The 24,859-nt window shown below is 36.5% G+C and overlaps 1 protein-coding gene across 3 annotated transcripts in view; it reads left to right on the top strand.

Annotated features, from left to right (window-relative positions):
* The window catches only part of LOC148949603 (uncharacterized), a 249,687-nt gene that overhangs the window by 41,842 nt on the left and 182,986 nt on the right, over positions 1-24,859 (top strand). The window contains exon 3 of one of the 3 annotated variants that reach the window (XM_089093038.1): positions 5,772-5,819. The exons of 1 other annotated variant lie outside the window; for it this stretch is intronic. In XM_089093038.1, the coding sequence (XP_088949164.1) occupies positions 5,772-5,819 (48 nt within the window). Of the gene's footprint in view, positions 1-5,771; positions 5,820-22,205; positions 22,322-24,859 lie in introns of those variants that run through there. One more of the 3 variants, XM_089093037.1, reaches the window with a different exon arrangement.

Here is a 24,859-nt window from a genome sequence, read left to right as displayed (position 1 = left end):
AGCCCTTTGCATTTCCAATTTAATGTGCCTGTTTCGAAGTTTCTATGACAACGCCTTCTATAAAAACCTTATATGCCCCCAGGGCATAACTTAAAAACTCTTGCCCTGAGGGTTGTGGGGGAGTATCCTCCTCAAAAACATATTTTATATTTGGAAATCAACTATCACTTTCGACTATTAAAAAGGGTACTAGCCCTTGAATTTCCAATCGAATGAGCCTGTTTTGAAGTTTCTACGACAACGCCTTCTAAAAAAACCTTATATGCCCCCAGGGCATAACTTAAAACCCTTGCCCTGAGGGTTGTGGGGGAGTGTCTTCCTTAAAAATATATTTTCAATTTGGAAATCAACTACGCTGAACAAAATGTCTAACTCAAAATTCTGTTTGGATGTGTTTGGGGGAATGATGGGCGTAGGGGGGAGGGGCTAGCTGCCCTCCAATAACTTTTGACTATTAAAAAGGGCACTAGCGATTCGAATTTACAATCGAATGAGCCTTTATTGAAGTTTCTGTGACAACACAACGCATTCAATAAAAACCTTATATGCCCCCAGGGCATATCTTAAAACCCTTCCCCTGACGGCTGTGGGGGATTGTCCACCTCAAAAACATGTTTTCTATCTGCAAATCAACTACGCTGAACAAAATGGCTAGCTTAAAATTTTGATTGGAGGTGTTTGGGGGAATGCTGGGCGGGGGGGGGGGGGCTAATTGCCCTCCAAACACTTTAGAAAATTAAAAAGGGCACTATCCCTTTGAATTTACAATCGAATGAGCCGTTTTTGAAGTTTATATGACAACGTCTTCTATAGAAACCTTATATGCCCCCCCGGGAATAACTTAAAACCCTTGCCCTGAGGGTTGTGGGGGAGTGTCCTCGTCAAAAATATATTTTCTATCTGGAAATCAACTACGCTGAATAAAATGGCTATATCAAAATTTTGATTGGATGTGTTTGGGGAAATGATGGCCGTGGGGGGCTAGTTCCACTCCAATCACTTTCGACTATTAAAAAGGGCACTAGCCCTTTAATTTCCAATCTAATGAGCCTATTTTGAGGTTTCTACGACAACGCCTTCTATAAAAACCTTATATGCCCCCAGGGCATAACTTAAAACCCTTGCCGTGAGGGTTGTGGGGGGTTTTCCTCCTCAAAAATATATTTTCTATCTGGAAATCAACTACGCTGAACAAAATGGCTATCTCAAAATTTTTATTGGATATGTTTGAGGGAATAATGGGCGTGGGGGGGGGTAGTTGCCCTCCAATAACTTTCGACTATTAAAAAGGGCACTAGCTTTTTGAATTTCCAATCGAATGAGCCTTTTTTGAAGTTTTTACGACAACGCCTTCTATAAAACCTTATATGCCCCCAGGGTATAACTTAAAACCCTTGTCCTGCGGGTTGTGGGGGAGTGTCCTCCTCAAAAATATATTTTCTATCTGGAAATCAACTACGCTGAACAAAATGGCTATCCCAAAATTTTGATTGGATGTGTCTGGGGAAATGATGGGCGTGGGGGGGGGGGAGGGGAGCTAGTTACACTCCAATCACCTTCGACTATAAAAAACGGCACTAGCTCTTTAATTTCCAATCGATTGAGTCTGTTTTTAAGTTTCTACGACAACGACTTCTATAATAACCTTATATGCCCCCAGGGCATAACTTAAAACCCTTGCCCTGAGGGTTGTGGGGGGGTGTCATCCTCAAAAATATATTTTCTAACAGGAAATCAACTACGCTGAACAAAATGGCTATCTCAACATTGTGATTGGATGTGTTTGGGGGAATGATGGGCGTGGGGGGGGGGCTAGTCGCCCTCCAATCATTTTCGACTATTAAAAAGGGCACTAGAACTCTCGATTTCCAATCGAATGATCCCCCATTGAAGTTTCTACGACGACCCCTTGCATATGAAGTGCCTCTGGGAAAAAATAAATAAATAAACAATAATAAATAATAAAATATTGGAGCCGTATGGCCTTTACTATAGGCAACGCTACAGCGTTGCCTCTGATCCTTGAGCTTGGATATTCGAGCTGTGAATTTTTATTAGTCATAACATGAACAAAAAAGAAATATATTGATGTTCATTCGTGGAAGTGTCAGGAATTTCATATTTTTCAACCTTATAAGAAAAAATATCTGAAATGAATTTTTTTGTTTTGTTGAGACGTTTAAATAAATCAAAACACACTATGTGCAAGCAGATTGTCAAAAGAGCTTGATCAGCAGTATTTCAGTAACGATTTTGGGGATAATGTTGAACCTTCCAGGGCATTCCTTCCTAACCAAAACGCTATGTGTTTACTGCTACCACTACTACTACTACTAAAGGCTATGTGTTTACTACTACTGTTGCTGCTACTACTACTACTACTACTACTACTACTACTACTACTACTACTACTACTACTACTACTACTACTACTACTACTACTACTACTACTGCTACTTCTACTACTACTGCTACTGCTACTATTACTACTACTACTAATACTACTACTACTTCTACTGCTACTACTACTACTAAAGTCTCTTTGTGTACTAGTACTACTACTAATACTACTACTATTCCTACTACTACTACTGCTACTACTACTACTACTACTACTACTACTACTACTACTAAAGTCTTTTTGTGTACTAGTATTACTATTACTGCTACTAGTATTACTGTTGCGGGTGCTACCATCACTACTGCTACTACTATTACTATTATTATTACCGCTGCTATTACTACTACTATCACTGCTGTTGGTTCTACTACTATCACTACTACTGCTACTACTACAACTACTACTACTATTACTACTGCCTTTACTACGACTACTACTACCATTGTTACTGTTACTGCTACTATTACTACTTTCACTGCTGCTACTACTACTACTGCTGCTGCTACTACTACCACCACTACTACTACTACTACTACTACTACTACTACTACCATTACAACTACTACTACTACTGCCACCACCACTACTACTACTACTACTACTACTACTACTGCTACTACAACTACTACTACCACTACTACTTCTACTACTACTTTTACTACTACTACTAAAACTCAATAACTACTACTACTACTACTACTGCTACTACTACTACAATTACAGCTGCTATTACTAGTACTACTACTACTACCGCTACTACTACTACTACTACTACTACAACTACTAGTACTACTTCTACTGCTACTACTACTAAAGTCTCTTTGTGGACTACTACTACTACTACTACTACTACTACTACTACTACTACTACTACTACTACTACTATTACTACTACTACTACTACTACTACTACTGCTACTACTACTAAAACTACTGCTACTACTACTGCTACTGCTGCTACTACTACTACTACTACAACTACTACTGCTACAACTACTACTAAAGTCTTTGTGCTGGTACTAGTACTAGCTGCTGCTGCTGCTGCTGCTACTACTGCTGCTGCTGCTACTGCTGCTGCTGCTGCTGCTGCTGCTACTGCTACTGCTGCTGCTGCTGCTGCTGCTACTACTGCTACTGCTACTACTGCTGCTACTGCTGCTACTGCTACTACTACTACTACTGCTACTACTACTGCTACTGCTACTGCTGCTGCTACTACTGCTACTACTACTGCTACTACTGCTACTACTGCTGCTATTAATGCTACTACTGCTGCTGCTGCTGCTGCTACTACTACTACTACTACTACTGCTACTGCTACTACTGTTGCTGCTGCTGCTGCTACTACTACTACTACTATTACTGCTGCTGTTGCTACTGCTGTTGCTGCTGCTGCTGCTGCTACTGCTTGCTGCTGCTGCTACTGCTGCTGCTGCTGCTGCTGCTGCTGCTGCTGCTGCTGATGCTATTGCTGCTGCTGCTACTGCTGCTGTTGCTGCTGCAGCTGCTGCTGCTGCTGCTGCAGCTGCTGCTGGTGCTGCTGCTGCTGCTGCTGCTGCTGCTGCTACTAGAGTCTCTTTGTGTACTAGTACTACTACTGCTGCTGCTGCTGCTGCTGCTGCTGCTGCTGCTGCTGCTGCTGCTGCTGCTGCTGCTGCTATTACTACTACTATTACTACTACTACTAATACTACTACTACTGCTACTACTAATATTACTGCTGCTATTACTGCTACTACTACTACTACTACTACCACTGCTACCACTATTACGATTACTACTACTGCTGCTACTACTACTACACCTACCACTAATGCTACTACTACTACTGCTAGTACTACTACTACGACGACTACTACTATTGCTACTACTGCTATTATTATTATTACTACTTCTAGTACTACTACTGTTGCTAGTACTGCAACTACTACTAGTACTACTACTACTGCTGCTACCACTATTACTATTACTGCTACTTACTACTACTATTACTACTACCTCTACTACAACTACTACTACTGCTACTACTACTACTACTTTTACTGCTGCTACTACTATTACTACTACTACTACTTCTACCACCACTACTACTACTGAAGCTACTGAGACCAAGGAATAACCTACAGAGACATAAGGTAAAACCATTAGGGAATGCTGACTGTTGAGGAAGAGGTTGAACTTAATCAAAACACACCATATGCAAGTAGTTTATCAAAAGGGTTCATCAGCAAAATTTCAGGAACGGCTCAGAGCATTAAGTTAAAACTTTCCGGGCATGTTGAAGGGGGTGGGGGGTTGACGAATAATAACCTACTCCTATAAATACGTATGTTTTCAGTAAAGCCCTAATGGCATTCTGGTCGTTATAAGGCATGGGGGGCGTTAGCCCTACTTCTATTTGTGATAATTTCTGTTTGTTATAAGCTTAAATTGATTGTTTATTGTAATCCCTGTTATATTATAGTAATTTATATTCGTTTTGTACTTGAATTATTATTTGACTTTATTTCAGCTTGTCTTACTTTCAATGTGGCTCTTTACTTTTCTTTGAAAATATTCTTTCATGCAAAAAGATTTTAAAACTATTATTAAAAATATATTGTAAAGCATGTGTACTGCATTTAGCGCCTGACTGCTATCAGGTTGACTAAACATTTCTGTGATAAATATTATTTTTCCCTTAAAAATAGATCATTCTTTTGTTGTTTCAAGCAATCGGTGGAAGATAAATGGTTATAAATTCTAAAACAAAAATAGATTTTAGCATAAGTAAAATATAATGTGAAGCAAAAACATCCTGAAAACAATAGTTTTCAATCTAGGCTATAGATTCGGTTAATTAAAAGCTTCTCAATTGAAATTCGCCGTCTTTAAGAAACAGAGCAAGAACGCACAAATCAAAAACGTGAACCTCAAGAGGTCTCCTGGCTTTGAACAAACTCTCTGTTGGAAAGTTTTTTTTCTTTTCAACGGTAGTACTTGACAATAATTATTACATCAATCATTCTTATGTTGATAATATGATTAAACGCAGGAAAACGAAGAAAAAATTAGCACTGAAGTCCATAAAGAGGTACTATTTTGCATTCCTTTATTGGGTGTAGTATCTAGAAATGTAGGTTTAGTCAAAATTTTTTACTTTAAATCTTATATTTTTTTTTTATAAGTCAAGAACTCTAAACAACCATTAGCTACCACACATTAGAGATTAGTACCCCTCCCCCTTCCTCCATTTTTCACTGCCCCTTGCTAAAGAGGGCTTTATTAAAAACCTTAAACGATGAGGTGCTTACCGTAATTTTTTTTTTTTTTTTGTATTTGGTATACCTATATATTAAAGAATTTAACCTAATCGAAGAATTTTTTTCAGGTTCGAAACAGTAGTTCAAGTACAAATAGTTGTAGGAGTTGCAGCCAGGTATGTCAGAGGCTGCATGTAGTTTACGGAAAATTTTCATCTTATTCAACTGTTTAAGTGGTCTTCTGAAAATGGGTTGAAAGTATCTAAAGGGGTATAGATTATAAGCCAATATTCTGTGACCTTGAGTTTGCATTTCTTATGACATTATAGAGCGTAGAAATATATGAGTGTTTCTGATTTATTAATTCCAGTCCTTTTTGCCATACAACTGTTGTTAAGATAGAAAATACCAGCAATAACATTAAACTTAAAAGATATCAAACAGTTCGTGGTAACGAACTGTAAGTAAGGAGCGACCCGGCTCGATGGTAACCGAAACTCTAAAAAACGGAATTGATACCAATAGATACAGCAAAAGAATTAGATTTTAATACTGATTTCAAATATATAAGTTTCATCAAGTTTAGTCCTACTCATCAAAAGTGTGGGGGGTCGGGGGTTATATGTGAGGATCTTTTCATGGAGGAAGTTTTTATGGGAGAAGGGACATTGCTATGAAGGGGGAGTCGGATTTCCAAGCATTATTTTAAAAAAAGATCAGAAATTAAATAAAGCAAAAACAACTTTTTCAACTGAAAGTAAGGAGCAACATCAAAACTTAAAACAAGCAGAAAATATTACATATATGATTGGGTTCATCCCCTAGTCAATGCCTCGCTCTTTAAGCCAAAGATTCTTTAGTACTTTCATAAGAGCTATTTATTCTAATTAACGGCCTTTGTAATTAAGGGGTCATTTTTAAAGAATTCGAACAAAATTCGAACTGTAGCGTAAAGAGCAAGGTATTGACTAGGGGGCGAACCCCTCAATATACGCATTAAAAAATTTGAATATAGAAGTTCGTTACGTAAGTTAATTTATAAGGTACGTATATTTATTACTAATAAAAACGTTCGTAAATAAAATTAAGCAAGTTTCGAGAAAGCCATTTAACCCAATAAAAGTAAAATTAATATACAAATTTTGTTTTTATTATTCATGTACGGTGAGCCAAAATCAAAACCTGCATTAATTCAAAAACGTTAAAAAATTAAATAAAGTTTTTTTTAACTGACAGTAAGGCGAACCCCTGTCAGGAGCGACGTTAAAACTTAAAACGAACAGAAAATATTCCGTACATTCCGTACTGTCCCCTCCTCAACGCCTCGATCTTTATGTTAAAGTTTGACTTTCTCACAAATCTATTTTTTTTATTACAAAAAACTTTAGCGTAAAGAGCGAGGCGTTGGCGTAAAGAGGAGGGGACAGCCCCTTTCATTTACGGAATAATTTCTGTTCGTTTTATGTTTTAACGTCGCTCCTTACTTTCAGTTAAAAAAAACTTGTTTTTTTATTTAATCTAATTTTCAAGGGGGAAGTTCAAAAGTATTTTGCGGAGGAAATATGTCTTTGGAAGAAGCACCCGCAGTGTATGCCCAAGTGATGAGGTCTAAAACTAGAAATAATGTTAAGACTAATTGAGATAGTAATTAGCATTCATAAATCAACTGCAAATGGTAATTTTTCTTACTATACAGTTTTTTTTTCATAAAGTCGCTTTTAAAATTTTTGGTCATAATAGGCCCGTGGTTCGTTCTTTGCTAGGTTGCAACTGTCGCTGCAACCATGACTAAAGAATTTACAATTAATAGTTTAAAAATATGAGGGGAGACTTGATATATATTTAAATTAAGCCAAAAACGGCAACCAGTAAATATTACTGTCCAGGTAACAAGCGTTTAAGAGTCGAATTTACGAGCTGCGAACCATAGGAAGCAAGACAAACAGAGTGAAGTCATTCAGGCTATATATTTGCAAGAGTCAAATTCTATAGCAACCAGAGCGAGGCAAAATCCCAGTGAAGCCAGTTCTTTGCTAGGTAAAGAGGCAGCAAAGCTGCCTCTTTACTCTACGAAGAAATAACACTCGCCACCGTGTTGCGTTCCATTTGCCACCCTAGCACCCTTAATGGGAAACATTGGTTGTGGGGATCTTGCCTATGCATCGTACCGCGCAGCAGTTGATACTGAGCAATGAAAGAATGAGGATTGATCATTACGCAAAGTATGGGTCTTTTTTTCCATTTTGGCCACTGGGTACAAAGTTAAGAGTGGCGTGGATGCAAAATACCTGTCAAAAATTAAACAAATCTGTGAGCCTGAACTTCATTCCAGTTTGTATTTGATAGCAGAATAACTTATCATGTACAAGTCAACGTCACACAAACTTTTTACAGAGAATATCAACTTGGGAAGATTGAGTACAAAATTGTAACAAAAGTGAAGCAGAATTTAGAACGCTATAATAACAGTCGGCAAAACCCGAGTCTTCCAACGCAACCCTGAAACCTCACGCCAGAGTGTCTACGGACACACAAAGAGGTTTTCGTGCCCCAATAAAGTATGAATGGTGAAGGCTAAGATGACAATCATGTTCATTGTCTAATTTGACAATCTAGTCGGGGAGCCAAAGTTGAAAATCTGACAAAATAGCAATCTGAGGGGGACAAGTGATTTGAGAGAGGTTTTAGACTAAATCGACCATGCTGATTACGAATATCTCGGGAATATAAGCGCCAAAGGTGCGCTTGGTGGTTTTTTGCAACTAAGTTCGTTGATTTTTCTATTTCACTCAGACTAAGTCCAGCTTTCTACTAGAATATTGTAGTTGTCTTTTTTATACCTAGCCAAAACATTAGGCGATCGTTAATTTACCACATCAGTAAAAAAAAAAAAAAAAAAAAAAAAAAAAAAATCCTGCTTCAAGCACAACAGCTTCAATATGCTTCAAACTGCTTTTACAAGCTTTTGCTTTTTACAATTTTATTAACATACGATTGGTCGAATATACATAATTTAAATATGTTTAGCAATGTTTTTTAAGTTATTATTTAGTCAAACTCGTCGTCACTTTCAGAAAGATCGCATGACCCAGCACAAGCACAAAGCAAGTCGCACTTGCGGATTCCAGCACAGGAGCACTTTCCAATACACATATTTCTACACTTGCAATGAACTGCAATACGGTTTATAGAAATCGGCCACTGCGACAATGAATTTGTCAGAGGAATAACCCCGAAAACGTCACTGTATACCCATCCGAAATTTAGGGGGTCTAAAACTATTGGTTCAGACTCCATAGCCTGTAAAACGATTCCCCACTGATATACAACTCTAAGGATGTGATATTTAAAGCTGTTTTCAGTGGGCGGAAGATTTTTTAATGATTTTTTCCTATGGAATAAGTGCACTCGCAAGTCATTCAAGGAGTTAAAGTCAGTAGGATTCTTTCCATAGGCTGCGATTGTTACTTTTCTTGCCACCTCCGTCACTTCCTCAATATAATTTGATATGTTGACGAGGTCAATCTGGACTTTGTGTTCCGTTTTCAACTGATTCAGGGCCACTATTGTGCATGTCATCTTCACTGTCCCACACTACATCACAGTCAAATGATTCACTGTCACTCTGTCTGCCGGATTCGTTTTTTTCACAGTGTTTATATAAGGTAGGACTCTCTAAGAGCACAACTGACTCATCTGCTTCTTTGACAAACTTTGAAACCTGAAGACTCAGGGCTCCAACAGATACTTTATGCTTGAAATAGTAAAAGCACTGGTCTGCCTTTTTACTAGAACTCACTTCTAGTGCTTTGCCATACTTCACACTCAATTGCTTTTTCAGTATCCTAACATCATGGGCCTTTATTTCCAGACCTGAACTAGCTAGTCCACTGCTTAATTTCTGCCTTAGCTCACTAAGCGAGTATATTCTTCCTTCCTTAAGACGAGTTTCAATTTCACCCACCACACTTTTTGCAACAGCCTCTCTGGCAGAAAAGTTAGTCTCTTCCTCAGTCTTCTTTTTAAAAAAGCTAAGCATGCATTTTTGGTGGTATTTTGCACTCAACTGAATCAAATTTTTGTCTTTGGACCTTGCAAACACAGCAGGCATTTCTCGTAAAAGTCTTTCAGCATGCTGTGATAACTTCTGTTGCCTTTCTATCGTTTTAATTGCGAGAAGATTCTCACTTTTACGCTTGGTACTTCCCTTTTTGCCACAAATGATGCAACAGTCAGCATATGAGAAACTCACTTCTGTTGCCAATGTTCTAGTGAGTCTTGCAGGTGTAGCTGGCATATTTGCTTCCTGAAGACCTCCATGGAGATCACAAGACAAAAATTTCTGTCTACAAGTTCTATGCAAAACAAGCCTTTTTTGTAAGAAGTTTGGTTGCTGACAGTCCTTTCTTAGAGCATGGTACTTAGCATTGCACTTGCATCTGGTCAATAGAAGTTCTCGGACACGTTTTATATCACTAACAGTGTGAAGCTGTCCTTTTCCATCGGTTTGGCAGATTAAACACTTTGCATAGTAAATTTTTTTTTGGGGGGGGCTATATAGAGCATCTACTTTTTTTCTGGCAAATGATTCCATGCTATTATGCAAAATAGAGAAGAAATTTAGTATGGTACTAATGGTAACCTTAGAAAAAAAATTCAAGAATTTCTTCATGATATATAACCGATCCATTTCCAGTATATACATACTATAATAGTATATAATAGGATCCTATACGCAGTGTAAATACCTGGTGAAAAAAATCTTAAAACCATAAATTCAATAACGGCCCCCCCCCCCTCCAGCAGGGATAAGAAGTCCAGAATGGAAGAAAAAAGACACTGCTTAGTGCTAAATTTCAATTTTTTTGCCTCTGTAAATCATACTCATATTCAGTCTTGGTCCCTCAAAAGATGGAAAATGACAATTCTTAATGCTCCATTGTGGAGGCAATGGGCATTGGAGGCCTGAGTCTCAACCCATTTGAGTCCACCCTAAATAATAATAATAATGCTCCAGTGAACAATTTTACAACTTTGTGGCATAGTATTGGGCATTGCGGCATCGTGTTGGCCAAAAAGAAGGTACCACCAAACCTTCTTCCACCTAGCCTAAAATTTTGTTGTGCCACCTAATAGCACATCCAGACTATCCGCTTTCTGGAAAAATGGGATGGAAATCCGGAAATGCAGACAGGTCTTCCATCCCCTTTTTCCGTTTTCTGGGCAGGAAGGATCAGAGGGTCCAAAAATGGAAAAATGGGACAGAAGACTGTAGTGTGGACAGCGTTTCTGGAAAAAATGCCAGCAGAAGGAGACGATTCAACATGATGAGTGATAAATAAAAATAGCTGTCTGATGTGGTTTAAAATAGAAAAAAGGTAAATTGTCAAACTGAGGCTCTATAATTGTTTTCTATAGGTTTTGGCTCAGAAAAACAGATTTGATAAGGATGGCTGATAAACTTGTACCGATATTATTTTAAAAATCCGCCAAGTCTGGATGGCTATTCCTTTTTCTGGATTTCCATCCCATTTTTCCATAAACCGGATAGTCTGGATGCACTATAAAGTTAGTGACTTGAGGAGCAATGGTAAATAGTGAGACTCTTGACAAACAAAAAAGGAAAGAGAAGACAGCCAAGTATTGACAGAGTGTACCACCTTTGCTAGACTATGCTTGAAAAAAACCTGAACCGTACCACCTAGGCTAGCACACAAAAGAGCCAAGCTCCTCGTAAAACCCCTCCCCTGGACACCCCTGCAATTTACTGAATAATAGTAAGAAACAAGTTGCTTTTATCAGGGGGAACTAATCTGCACCTTTACCCTACTTTTAAACCACTTAAGTGAGCCTCTAACTATCCTTTGACCCCAAAACTGGTAAGACTTTTACTTTTAGCCTATCCATTTTAAATTTATATTCCTAAAAGACGAGGCGAAACAATAAAAAGTGAAATACTGGTAAAGACAAACCTTTGAGGATCAAATAATAGAGTTAATTAGCTTTTTAAGCTTTTGAACCATCAATTTATTTACACAGTAGCATGGCACATGGCAGTCAACATAACCATAACAAAGCCACGAGAAAGATGCAGTGTCATCTAGTTAGTAATGAACAAGTTAAGTTTAAAATTTTTCACCATAGATGATCGAGTCGAAACTTTGACCTCATATTAAACTATGAAGCGCACTTTGGTGGTCGCAATTCCCGAAATAAATGGAATCAGCATGTTCGAAAATATCGTTTCCAAAAGTCAGAACTCATGTACCAAAATGTTTTTTACAAATCGTTATTTGACGACTTTTTCAACTTTGGCTCCCCGACTAATCGGGAAATGGTACACAGCGAGTTTGTGCCTCAAGGACAAACCGTCAACGCCATATTTTTACAAGGATGTCCTTGTGTGACTACCTAGAAACGTGGCGAAGAGACAACCATAGGCTGCTAATCGGGGTAGGCCTCACCACTACAATGCTCCAAGCTATATAGCCTTCCACTTGACGTCATACCTGTACCGCATAGAGGTTGTCACTTTGCCACAGCCCAAGCTATATAGCCTTCCACTTGACGTCATACCTGTACCGCATAGAGGTTGTCACTTTGCCACAGCCTCCATATATATATCCATATATCCCTGATTCAGGCACTGCAGACTTTTTCTGTCTCCAAAAATTGAAAAATTCCCTGAAAGCTTGTTATATTGATGAAGCCGGTGCCATAAAAAAGGCCGTAACTAACTCTTCCAGCGGCATATCGCAAGCTGATTCCAGGGAGCGTTCGGTTAATGGCAATTGCGTTGACAGAAGTGTATCGACTCCCAAGGAAATTACATGGCAAAATTTGGAGGTGTTGATAAAAACCACCCCTTTAGCTGAAAAGAAATCTGGCTTTACCGTTTTTTGTTCGCCTCCTTCAAATGGCTCTGGTATTTAGCCTTCACAAACATAGCTTGAATCCCTTCCCTCCGTTCGATTTGCTCGCTACGGTCGGCAGCTTGAGACCCCAGCGCTCGCACGTCTGTTATCTGGACATCAGGTTTCTGGGCTTTCTGATTTTTTTTAAATTTAGGTTAAATTTTAATTTCGATTGGATCTTTTGTATCCAATATATTTTTTATTGCGGATTTTTCTTTCGGGTTGTACGAGCCTTTCCTTGTTTCAAAGAACCCGTTTTGGATGGATCAAGGGAACCCTGCCTGGTAAATCAAAGATACTTACAAAGTTTATTCAAAAAGAGGATACTTTCCTGAGAATGTGGTAGAATTTGGGGATTCTTTTTAGTCTTTAGCCGTACTAACCGAGTGGTTAGGCTTGAAATGCCTTCCTACATTTTTCGGCGCAGATCATGGGTTTCTGGTGTTGCTGTTCATTTGATTTGGGACGGGGGCCAGTGGCGTGAATCCGTATGCTCATACAGAGCCAACCCAGCTCCAAATGGGTAACTAGAGGAAACTAGGGGATTTACACGGGAAGTATTGGATGATTTTCCCCCAATCATGTGTAGCCCTCCCGACTGAAGGCAGACAACCAGGAGATCGGTACTCCTGCTATACGGACTGTCGGTCAGACATGCAAAACTTTGTCTTTTTCCTTATACTATTTTTTGGCTCCTCATTTCCTTTTATAGAAAAGTTAAGGGAGTCTGACTGAATATCATGATTTTGCCAGCTGTACAAAATTAAATGATGACAAAATTCAAAGAAGATAAGGAGAATCGTAACAAGCAGATAATCTAAATATTTTATCCTAAGAATATGGTCAAAGTTGGGTTACCGCAGATTTCTTACGAGAAAAATAAAATTATGGGAGAAGGCCTCGAGATTCCAGGATATTGGCTTGATAGTCGACATCATAGGTTAAATTCACCCGTTCTAACAGGTCATAAAAAACAGTTTTTGCCCTTGTAACTTTGGATCAAGCTGTAGTTAGATTTTGCTTGGCATGACGTAGGTCGTACCCTTGCTAAAGCTCTGCATTGATGAGTAGTCATAGAAGAAGATGTTGTTTGGATGATTTTTACTTATCGTTTATTTGTATCTTGAATTGTGACTTCGCATTGCCATGTCTTGAAGATTAAATCTTTAAACTTGCTTCTCATTTTTTCGACAAAGTTGATTTCCACTAGTCATGCAGTCAGATAGTCTAGTTAGTACTAGAAACCCTGATCGTTGTTTTGAAATTATTGTATATTGGAGGAATATGACCGTTCATGCCGATATTTTAATCACATTTTCACAGAAAAGCTAGCGAATGGCCGTAAAAGGAAATTGTTCATCGAAATACTTCCAGAACAAGCCTATGCAAAGTATTGCCCGTAGGCCACATGCGTCCTTCTAGCCTTGTTACTGTGGCCTGGGAAGCCTTTTGGAGGTAGTTTAGTGTAATAATGTACAAAAAAAGAATATTATGTTATTCTTGGCTCTAAAGTTTTGCTAATAGTATATAACTAGAATAAGAATATATAAATATATATATATATATATATATATATATATATATATATATATATATATATATATATATATATATATATATATATATATATATATATATATATATATATATATATATATATATATATATATATATATATATATATATATATATATATATATTTTTTATATATATATATATATATATATATATATATATATGTATATATATATATATATATATATATATATATATATATATATATATATATATATATATATATATATATATATATATATATATGTGTATATATATATATATATATATATATATATATATACGAATTAAACACAGACTTACGAACATACCTTTGTTTGTAATAACCCGTGATGTCTTGTTATTTGGAAATAAATGATATCTGTTTTTTAACTAGTTGCTATTAAAACCAACTGATATAGCTGTGGCCAAAAATACTGATATCTTAAAGAAAGTAACTATTGAAAGAAAAACTAAACATTAGTTTTCCATACTCTTTTGCCCCTTGCTGCTTTCTCTAATTGAGTCAACCTTGTTACTGATTGTACTCTTAATGAGTTGATTGTCTTGATCTATATAGTGCATGTGTAATTTCATAGACGCATTAATCTACAGAAGACAGTACACAAGGTAAGATGTATTGACCTCCTCAAGTTTGTTTTCCAGTGTAATCAACCAAGTCAAAACATTTGAAAACTAATTTCATTAGAAGGTTTACAGCTGTAAGATCACCCCCTTAACAATCTCTGTATATTGAACAATCTCATTTTACCATTAGAAAATGTACATTTTGTAAAATCTTTGAGATATTAAACTGCATATTTTAAGTTCCGATATTGCTCTTTACTTTCCACAGAATGTCTAATTTCGAAAAAATCTATGGATTTAATTCAACATTCACCGGTTTAACAATGTCAGGAAGTTTTATTTTTTTTTATCCCAGTTCTTTAAGAATGACTACAGAAACTCAAGGCCATTGAATTGGAGCAGGAAGATTTTTTAAAGCACTATAAACTTTAGCGTAACGAGCGAGGGTTTAAAGAGGGGGTATCTCCCCTCATATACGGAATAATTTCTGTTAGTTTTAAGTGCAATGTCACCGCTTACTTTCAGTTGAAGAAAATTATTCTTGCTTTATTTATTTTATCAACGAAAGACGATAATTTTGCTGTAAATAGCATAGATTAATTTTTATCCATCTTTCGAGCTATATTTTTGAAATCGATTTTCGTGGTCTTTTACACTGAAAATACGGTGAGTATTAATTGAGATCTGTTAAGTTTTCAGAAAGAACTTTAAGAAACTTGTTAAGTTTTCAGGTTTAAAAGAAGAATCATTTCTCTCTTTCTAGGCAAATTTAGATCTTTCTCAAACAAAAATGTAAGTAACATCATATTTCTGGGTCGATGAATGGATAGATCTGAAACTAACGAACTCAGTAGTATAAAGTAGCTTGCCGTTTTGGTGTTAATTTATTGGTGTAAGTCGATACGAAATAAACGGTTGACACAGAATATAATATTGCTGGGGTTGGCGGGGTAGTCAAGTGCTACCCAGAGCTTTGTTTTCACTGAGATATAAATGGGTATGTTCCTCATTTTCCTATTTATATCCATTGTTTAATGTCTTCTTGTCTCCAGGGGAGGGGTTATTGCCCCCTCGCTTTGCTGCTGGTGTTTATGGGGGACATTCCCTATGCCAACCCTTTTAAACTCCAGAGGAAATTATTTTATGATCCCTCTGTCCTGTTTTGTATTCCTGCTGTTTAACTATGATTGTAAATAAAAATTGTGAACATTTCCTACTGTTTCAATTAAAAAAAAAAAGGTTGGAAAAGAAATGTTATAAAAACATGTAAATGTAGCACGCTAAAAGGTCGGGAAAAAACCTAGAATGAGAATTTCTGTATTTCAATAGGTCTAACTTCTAAAATAGTTAAATTTTTTTAATTTATCTGTAAGTCCAGTAAGATGTCACTTCACCATATGTAACTTCAACACAATTAATTACTCGACCTTAAAATATATGTAGTTTCATTTTCCGTTATCCCTTTATGTCTTCTTCTGTTGTAATATGTAGTGTGAATAGGCTTATTGCTAAATCGCTTGTTTTGGAGAGAACTTGTACTTTGAGAATGTGAATTGAGGGAAGAAAAACAAAGATCTTTGTAGCCTATTCCTGACATTAATTTAAAAAAAAAAAAAGTTTTCCCGAGGGAAGTAAAGACCGAAGTTGAAACTTAAAACGGACAAAAATTATTACTTCAAAGCCTATTTAATATATATCAATAAAGCTAGTACAAATAAACCAACTATTTATGTTTCCCTATGCTTTTAGGATTATACAAAACTAGCGCTTTACTGAAAACACAAAAGTCAAGTATAAAAACAGGATTATTGATTTAAGAGTCAAAAGTGAGTATATAGCCTGACAATACTAAATGAATCTATAAAGCTTTTCATAGTCTTACACCAGTTGTGACATCAGTAACTTTCAGTATACAATTAGAATTATCTTAAAAACATAAACGTAAAACTAAATAATTTTTAATAACCGCGATGTAATTGAACAGCATACAGAAATGTTGGATTGATTTATCAAGCAGCATTTTGGTCTCGCCAGCTATAATACCAATAGCTGGTAATATACAGTCTTAAGTTGTAAGAAATATGCGTTAGTATTACTTGAAATGAAGATCAAATAAGACATAATATGAACTCTGGAAATCCGATTATTTCTCTCCATACAACAGTGAATTTCAAGCTATGATATAAAATCTATAGCTAGTCTACAGTCATAATACTATCAAGATGGTTTTACTTTGAACTTGTCTACAAAATAATCATGACTTGTCGTTTTCAGAACCAAAACCAGAGCCAGTCATTGAAATGAACCATTGTGCAGAAGTAATACATATAGTAACCGAAAAAATAAAAATAAAACAACAATCCTAAAATTGATTGCTGCTTTATCTTAAAATTCAAACTTGTGTACAAACAAATCATGACATGTCCTTTTCAGAACCAAAACGAGAGCCAGTCATTGAACTGAGCCATTGTGCAGAAGTGATACCAAATTAAATGTAAAAAAAGCAAAATACTAAAATGGATTGTTTCTTTATCTTAATCTTAAAAGGGATTGATCCTAAAAGGGATTGATAATATTTTTCTTCTGTAAAAAGTGTCCTTAATTGGTTTGCTTTTACTGTGCCAAAACTCTAAGCGCTAGTTTCGTATAATCCTAAAAGCATAGGGAAAAGTAATTAGTTGGTTTATTTGAGTTACTTTCATTGACGTGTACAGGCCGGGAAGGTATAATTTTTGTTAGTTAAAAGTATCGGATTCACTCTCTGTTTCCCTCGGAAAATCTTTGTTTTCTTATACTCACTTTTGTTCAATTTTTATTAAAATTTAATGTAGAAACAACGCTGCCATACTCTTTTTTATTTATAGGGAATAATGTATGTTCGTTGTATGTTTGAATGTCACTTCTTAGTTTCAATTGAAAACTTATTTTTAATATAATTTCAAATTATCACCGATGTAGGGGAGATGAGACACCTCGAGAAAACACTGCAGACAACCTTGACCGCTTCGAAAAACTTTCAATCTGTAACATAAAGTTAATTATCCATACTTCACAAAACATTACATATTTTTCAGGAACGTTTGTTTTTCAATGAACTAAAAGCTGTTTTTACGCGGCCGACTTCACCAGAAATACCATGATGAAGACATGGCTTTATAAATCACCTACTGACTAGCAGAAACTAGAAGGCTATTATAACAAAAGAGAGATGTTTAAGGGCTCATTTAAAAGCTTATACTTATATCTAATCGCTTTTTATAAATTTGACTTGATAGCATATTTCCACAAAGTGCACTTTCGGTTGTTTCCCCAACTTTTTTAAATGAAACAAGTGCCTTTTCCAATGAAATGACCAAAAAAAGGTGTTTTTCAAAACCTAGGCAAGAGCGAAAACTAAACGGTCAATGGCGTCAATTCCCCTCAATTACCGCCGTTAGAACTAGCACACATGCTTCATTACAGAGTGAAGTTTGAATGTTCAATTCAAAAGTGTTGATTATTCAAGCTTAATTTTTGGTAGATTTTTAGTTGAAAACTTTTGAGTTTTAGTTAATTTGTTTTCGCAATAATCTTTTACTTTTAAGATGAGTAGGCGATTTATGAAAGTTACTAAGAGAGTCTGGAGGGGGATTATATGTGAGAGGTTTTATAAGCCTCCAGTTACGGGCTTTGGAACATAATCATTGCAATTGTACCGTTTTATGCTTCCAAATTCTTCCACTTAAGAAGTGGTACCAAACGTGCCGTTTTTAGTGCTATATGACACTTTTGGATGGCAAAATTGATAAAAGGCACGTACATATGAGTAAAAGATTTAAAATCAGCCTTCCCGGTATATACCTTAAAAAATGAGTGCATCACGTTTGCAAAAATAGTGGATTATCTGAAAAGTAATCATAAGAAGGGACAAACCATGATTGAAAAAAAAACAAGCTGGAATTAAACGCAAGATAATCTAATTTGAAGTCCAGCACAGTACTGACAGAACCACACCTCTAATAATGTAATTTAATATATTGGTGTTTGTAGGACTATAATTGTGTAGCTTATTAAGGGGGACTGGAGGAGGAAGTTGCAGGAGGTGTTCTTGAAAACCTCCAGTTAAGAGTTTTGTACCATAATTATTACAGTGATACCGTTTAATGGTTCCAAGATTTTCCACTTAAGAAGTGGAACCAAAAATCATGTTTTCAGTGCAATATATCACTTACGAATGGTAGAATTGATAAAAAAAAGCACGCAGATATGAGCAAAAGTTTTCAAATGAGCCATTAAACATCACTCTAAGAAGTTGTGGTAGCCCACTAGCCCTAGCTTTTCCACTTGAGACGAGGCACCAAAAGTGCCGTTTTTAATGCTATTTGAAACTTGCAGATGGTGGAATTTGTAGGAAGAACGTAGATAATAGTAGGTATGACCAATATTTCTTTATATGAGCCATCAAAAATCTATCTACGATTTTCTGGTAGCCCGCTAGCCCCACCTCTCGAGAAAGGGCATAAAAAGTGCCTTTTTCGTGCTATATGGCACTTGCAAACGGTGGAATTTATATAAACCACGTACATATGAGAAATACGCTTTTGAATGAGCTCTTAAGCATCTCTCTATGATGTTCTAGTAGCCCGCTAGGCATGTAAAAAAGAAGAAAAAACGACCGTTTTAATTTTTTATCTTGTAGTTACTATGCGCTGTGGTTCCCTCTTTACTAGGTTGCAGCTAATACTTCAACCATGATAAAGAGTTCATTGCAAATTCTCCCCAGAAACTATCTAACATTGAAATCTGTGAAATCTAATAGATGGTAGAATTTATGAAAAACCTAGTAAATATAATAAATAGCTTTTAATAGAGCCATTAAACATTTATCTAAGATGGTGTGGTTGCCTGCTAATGTTTCAGTAACTTACTGATGCACCAACAAGTTATTAAACCTACTCAGGGGGCTAGGAGGGGAATGTACGGGAGGGGCTCTTGTGAACCTCCAGTTAAGCGTTCTGGAACATAACTATTACAATAGTACCTGTTTTGTACTTCAGAGCTTTTCCACTTAAGAAGTGGCACCAAAAGTGTTGTTTTCAGTGCTATATCGCACTTACAAATGGTAATTGATAAAAAAAAGCATGTATATAAGAGCAATAGCTTTCAATTGAGTCATTAAACATCACTCTTTATAAGTTCTGCTAGCCCACTAGCCCTAGCTTTTCTCCTTCAGACACGACCCACGAAGTGCCGATTTTAATGCCATTTGGAATTTACTGATGGTTGAATTTATATGAAAGACGTAGATATGGGCCATAGCTTCCATGTGAGCTATAAAAGTCCTGTCTATAATGTTCTGGTAGCCTGCTAGTACCACCCCTTGAGAAATGGCATAAAAAGTGCCATTTTAGTACCATATGGCACTGTCAGATGGCGGAAATTATAAAAAGCACATAGATATAAAAAATATCCTTTAAATGAGTCATTAAGAATCTCTACGATATTCTGATAACCCACTTGGTCTGGAGAAAAAAAAAACAGAAAAAAACGGGAGACAGATAAGTGCTACCGATGCAAAAAAAGTAATTTTCCTTGTTGTTCAGGGAGGGAGACTGTAATTTCCCTGTGGGTGCTGATTCCAATGGTACACTTTTCATTTTGATCTGACGCAATTTTCGAGGGATTTGAATTTTTTTTCGAAATCACCATAAACATCTTTTCGAAATAAACTTTTACGTTTAAGGCGAACCGAAATATTAATTAACGTTCCTAAGTCAGTGTCAGATGGCAATTTTTTTTACAAGGCAGTTTTTTTCAAATCGTGTTTTTTAACTTTTGGTTACTATGGGCTGTGGCTCGCTCTTTACTAGGTTGCAGCTACCGCTGCAACCATGATACCTTGCCGGGACATGCTTTAAAAATTGAGCCTAGAAAATGACTGAAAAAAACAAACAACGGATACCAATACCGATGTTCCCGATACGATGATACATGCGATACCAACTCACCGGATATCGATACGCGGGATATCGATACGCCTGATGCCACATACAGCCCTTCCCCAGGGACTATGGAGGGCCATATCCTCATCAAAACCATATATATTGGACCTTTGAACTATTTGAAAAAAATTGCTCTCTCAAAATTTCTATAGGACTAGTTTGGGGGGGGGGGGGGAAATAGCCCTTTCAAAATTTTTATAGGAATAGTTTTTGGGGAGGGGGTCTGTAGGAAGGGGGGCTGTTTGCCCTTAAATATTTTTGGTCACTTAAAAAGGACACTAGCAAATTTAATTTCCATTCGAATGAGCCATTAATTATCTCTCTATGGTGTTATGGTCATTCGCTAGACCTGGTGAAAAAAAAGAAAAAAAGGAGACACATCAGTGTTACCATGTGTTACATCAGTGTTACATCAGTGTTACATCAGTGTTACCAAAAAAGTCGTTTTCCTTGGTGTTTAAGGTGGGGGACTGTAATTTTCCTACAAAAGGTTTTGAACCGTGCTGATTCCAATGGTGCACTTTTTCTTTCGATCTGACGTCATTTTCAAGGGGTTTCAGGCTCTTTTTCGAAATTACCATAAAATTCTTTTCACGATAAACTTATTCTTTTAAGATTAACCGAGACAATAGTTATCATTACTGATTCAGTGTCAGATGGCAATTTTTCCCACTAGGCAGTTTTTTGGAAACGCGTTTTTCAACTTTTGATTACTATCGGCTTTGGTTCGCTCTTTACTAGGCTACCATGATTGGTTGTATAAATTGCTATAATTTGTTTTTCTTGGTGTTTGAGCCATATTTTAGAGTAAGTGCGATATTAGCAAAAACTATATCTTGAATTTTAGTTTGTTAGTAAAATGGAATACAACCAAGCCCCTATCCAGGATTTTTGTTTTCAAGGGGGGCAAAAACAATTTTTAAATACATAAAAATGTATTTGTGTGCATTTTTTACGTTTTCACGAATCGGAAAAATATTTTTTGGGGGAGGGGGAGTCCTACCTCATAATCCGCCCCCTCGAAATGGCTTTGAATGCAACATAAAACTATTTTTTATCATTCGGTGCCATCTAATAGATTAATTATTTATCGTTATAATATTCATCATTAAACAAAAAATGGCACTAGTTTTGGCCCATACTCTCATTATTTGTTTCGTTCTCCTCATTATCTTTAATGAACATTAATGATGGTAACTCTTAATTAAGAATGAACGACCTCATTCTTACTGGGACTGTAAATAAAGAACAATTGGGACTGTATTATGCAACAAGATAAAATAGACAATTCTTGGATTCACATGTCTTATCTTACTTTCGTCCAATTTAATAACCTGATATTAACACGAATGATAGCGACCTTTAATTACGCGACTTTTTTTCATTTGCTCCCACGTCGGACCGTTGCTATAGAGAAAAGCATCTTCAATTGGACTCCTTGCACTCAAGAGAGGGGATCCCTTGAAACAGCAACAGGTCTTTTCTCTAGTCCTTGTCAATATAGCTATGAGACTAGACCATGGAATGATTTTAGAATAATAAAGTTTTTTGAAATTAAGGCTCGATTACTAAGGGACCAACATGCACGCGGGGGTTATTTCCAGACACATACAACAGATTAGAAGGCCTACTAGTATTTTGGTAAGTTGAATATGCGGATTGTTTACTATGTCCTTTTGGAATAATAATTTATTTCCTGGGAATAGCTGTTTAGATTTCTTTAGTTTAACTTTTATTTTCTTTATAGGAGAAGGCAGAGAGCAATTGCTCCGTGGGCTTTCCCCCTTAGCTTTTGGAAAATACCCTTTTAGGAATTTTCATTGAAATGGCAAAGACAGAAAAATCCCCCCCCCACTATTTCCCAAATTTTTTATTATTTTTTTGTGTCTTAAAAGATCTTTCCCCTTTTATGTTTCGTGAATTGACACCCCTGGAAGGAAAGATGGATGCAAAAAGTTAAATTTTAATTTGGCTGGGGAGTAGATGGATCCTTAGATAATCCATGACAATTAACGATAGGTACAAGATAACCCTTGTTCATAATAACCAAAATCTTAAAAGAAGAAATTTAAATGCAATATATTAATTTAGAAAATCTGTTTTTCTTTGGTGGTTCGAAATATATAAGATTTCGAAGCTTGAAGGTGTCTCTAAAATTTTATCAAGACAAGACAGGATAACAAAGGGAGAAAACACTCACAAAGGGCTAGGATACTGATGAAAACCGCAGCATCAAACATAACACACCTGAGAATCTCAGCTAACCATTTATGAAAATCAAGAATTTGTATATTTCATTGGTACTTGTATGATAATAAACCCCCTACCGCTCAAGTTGTTCATTCATAGACGCATTATAGAACCGTTTTTTTTTCATTAGTTCCTTTCAGCTTAGTGTGAGACAGGACAAAAAAAAGTGATAGAACAGATGGAAAATATATAATTTGGGCTATGTATTTGCACATTAGGGGGGGGGGTATTGTTGAAGTATTTGGAAAGCGGGAAGCTAGAAAACAGTTCTTACTACATGATATGCAGAATACATGTACCTAACACATTTGGCAGGCAGACCCGCTACACCTTACCCCCCCCCCCCCTTATGTGCAAATATATTGCCCAAATTTGTTTCGAAAGTATTATATTTTTTATCTTACTTTAATCCTAATTTCATTAGGATTGAGCGTTAGAGAAACATATTAGAAGAATATTAGGTATGGGTTATATCATGCAAGCACCATTTCATTGTAGTATATGAATTTCTGTGATAGTAATATGAGTGAATAAATGAAACCTAGAATGAATGTAAATTAAACCGACTAAAAAAGTCAAACTTAAAGTAAATTGAAATCTTTACGAATGAAAATATTAAACATGAAAGGATTTAATATTAAAAGAAATCGAAATTACCACTAATAAGGACGGAGCTACAGTCCCCCTTGAGGCGCCAAAAGAACAAAGCGTTACGGAATTTCATAGCTCAGGCTCACCTGATTTTTACACTGGAGCTCGGACTTAGCATGCGTTCTTGTTGTGACAGGACTTAGCTGTTTCTATACCTAGTCAGGACTTAACTCGTTTTTACACTTAGTCAAAATTCCCTTCGTTTTCTTATCGAATCATAAGATTATCTGTTTTTGCACTGATTCATGAACTAGCTCATTCTTACACCGAAAAGAATTCGGCCCGTTCTCACACATAGGAAGTACAAGGCTCAGACTTAGCTCTACTTCGGACCAATTCAAGCCTTAGCTCATTTTTGTGCTGCACCGGGATTTAGTTTGCATTTGGACTGAGTCAGGACGTAACTAGTTTTTGTATCAAGTTAGCTCACAGTTTGAACTTGTCCCATGTTTGTAGTGACAGTGTGAATCCTTGCGTAATATAACTGACAAGACACTGTTTGCCTGTATCTCTGCCTGGCGATTAAGGAGACGGGTGTGGGGGTCATGGAGTCAATTCGTGCTTTAAATCACAAAGATTTGAATTTCTTGCAAGATTCCGGTTTGAACAATGTGAAACATGCCCATCTTATCTTCTAAAATGTATACGTGAAGGATAAGCCAGTTGTATATTTTGGGATCTATAGCTTCTTCGATCCTTGGATTATATCGCACTGAAGGCAACTCTTTGGACCGTTCCTTCTTTCTGGTTGAATTGACTATCTTAAAAATGATCATCCAACTTGAACAGGGGCTGGGGGGGTGCCTACTGGCATGGAAGGGAGTCAAGGCTTTCCCGGTTATTATGGTTTAACAGGGCACTAAAACTTTGAATTGTACGTGGCATAAGCACATTCCTAAATTTCTAAAACCATGTGTTCAATATGAAAGTCAGGGGAAAAAATTATCAATGAAAGACGCATTACTATCCGCTTAGTCAACGTTAATGCATTGACCCAGGAATCAAACAGTTCGTGATAACGAACTGTAAGTAAGGAGCGACCCGGCTCAATGGTAACAGAAACTCTATAAAACTAAATTTGGATACCAATAGATGCATCAAAAGAATCAGATTTCAACGGTGATTTCAAATATATAAATTTTATCAAGTTTAAATCTAACCAATGAAAAGTTAAGCACCTGAGAAAATGTGGTTAATTTTTGAAAAAAAGGGGAAAGACCACCTTAAAGCTATAGAACCTTAATGAAAATCACACGATCGTATTCAGCGTGTCAGAGA

Source organism: Artemia sp. Qi Xiang Cuo, chromosome 8, assembly GCF_049724085.1.
Source record: "Artemia sp. Qi Xiang Cuo chromosome 8, ASM4972408v1, whole genome shotgun sequence".
In the NCBI taxonomy this organism is placed as follows: Eukaryota; Metazoa; Arthropoda; class Branchiopoda; order Anostraca; family Artemiidae; genus Artemia; species Artemia sp. Qi Xiang Cuo.
Note: the sequence above shows the minus strand (reverse complement) of the source record. Positions and strands in the feature narration are given on the sequence as shown.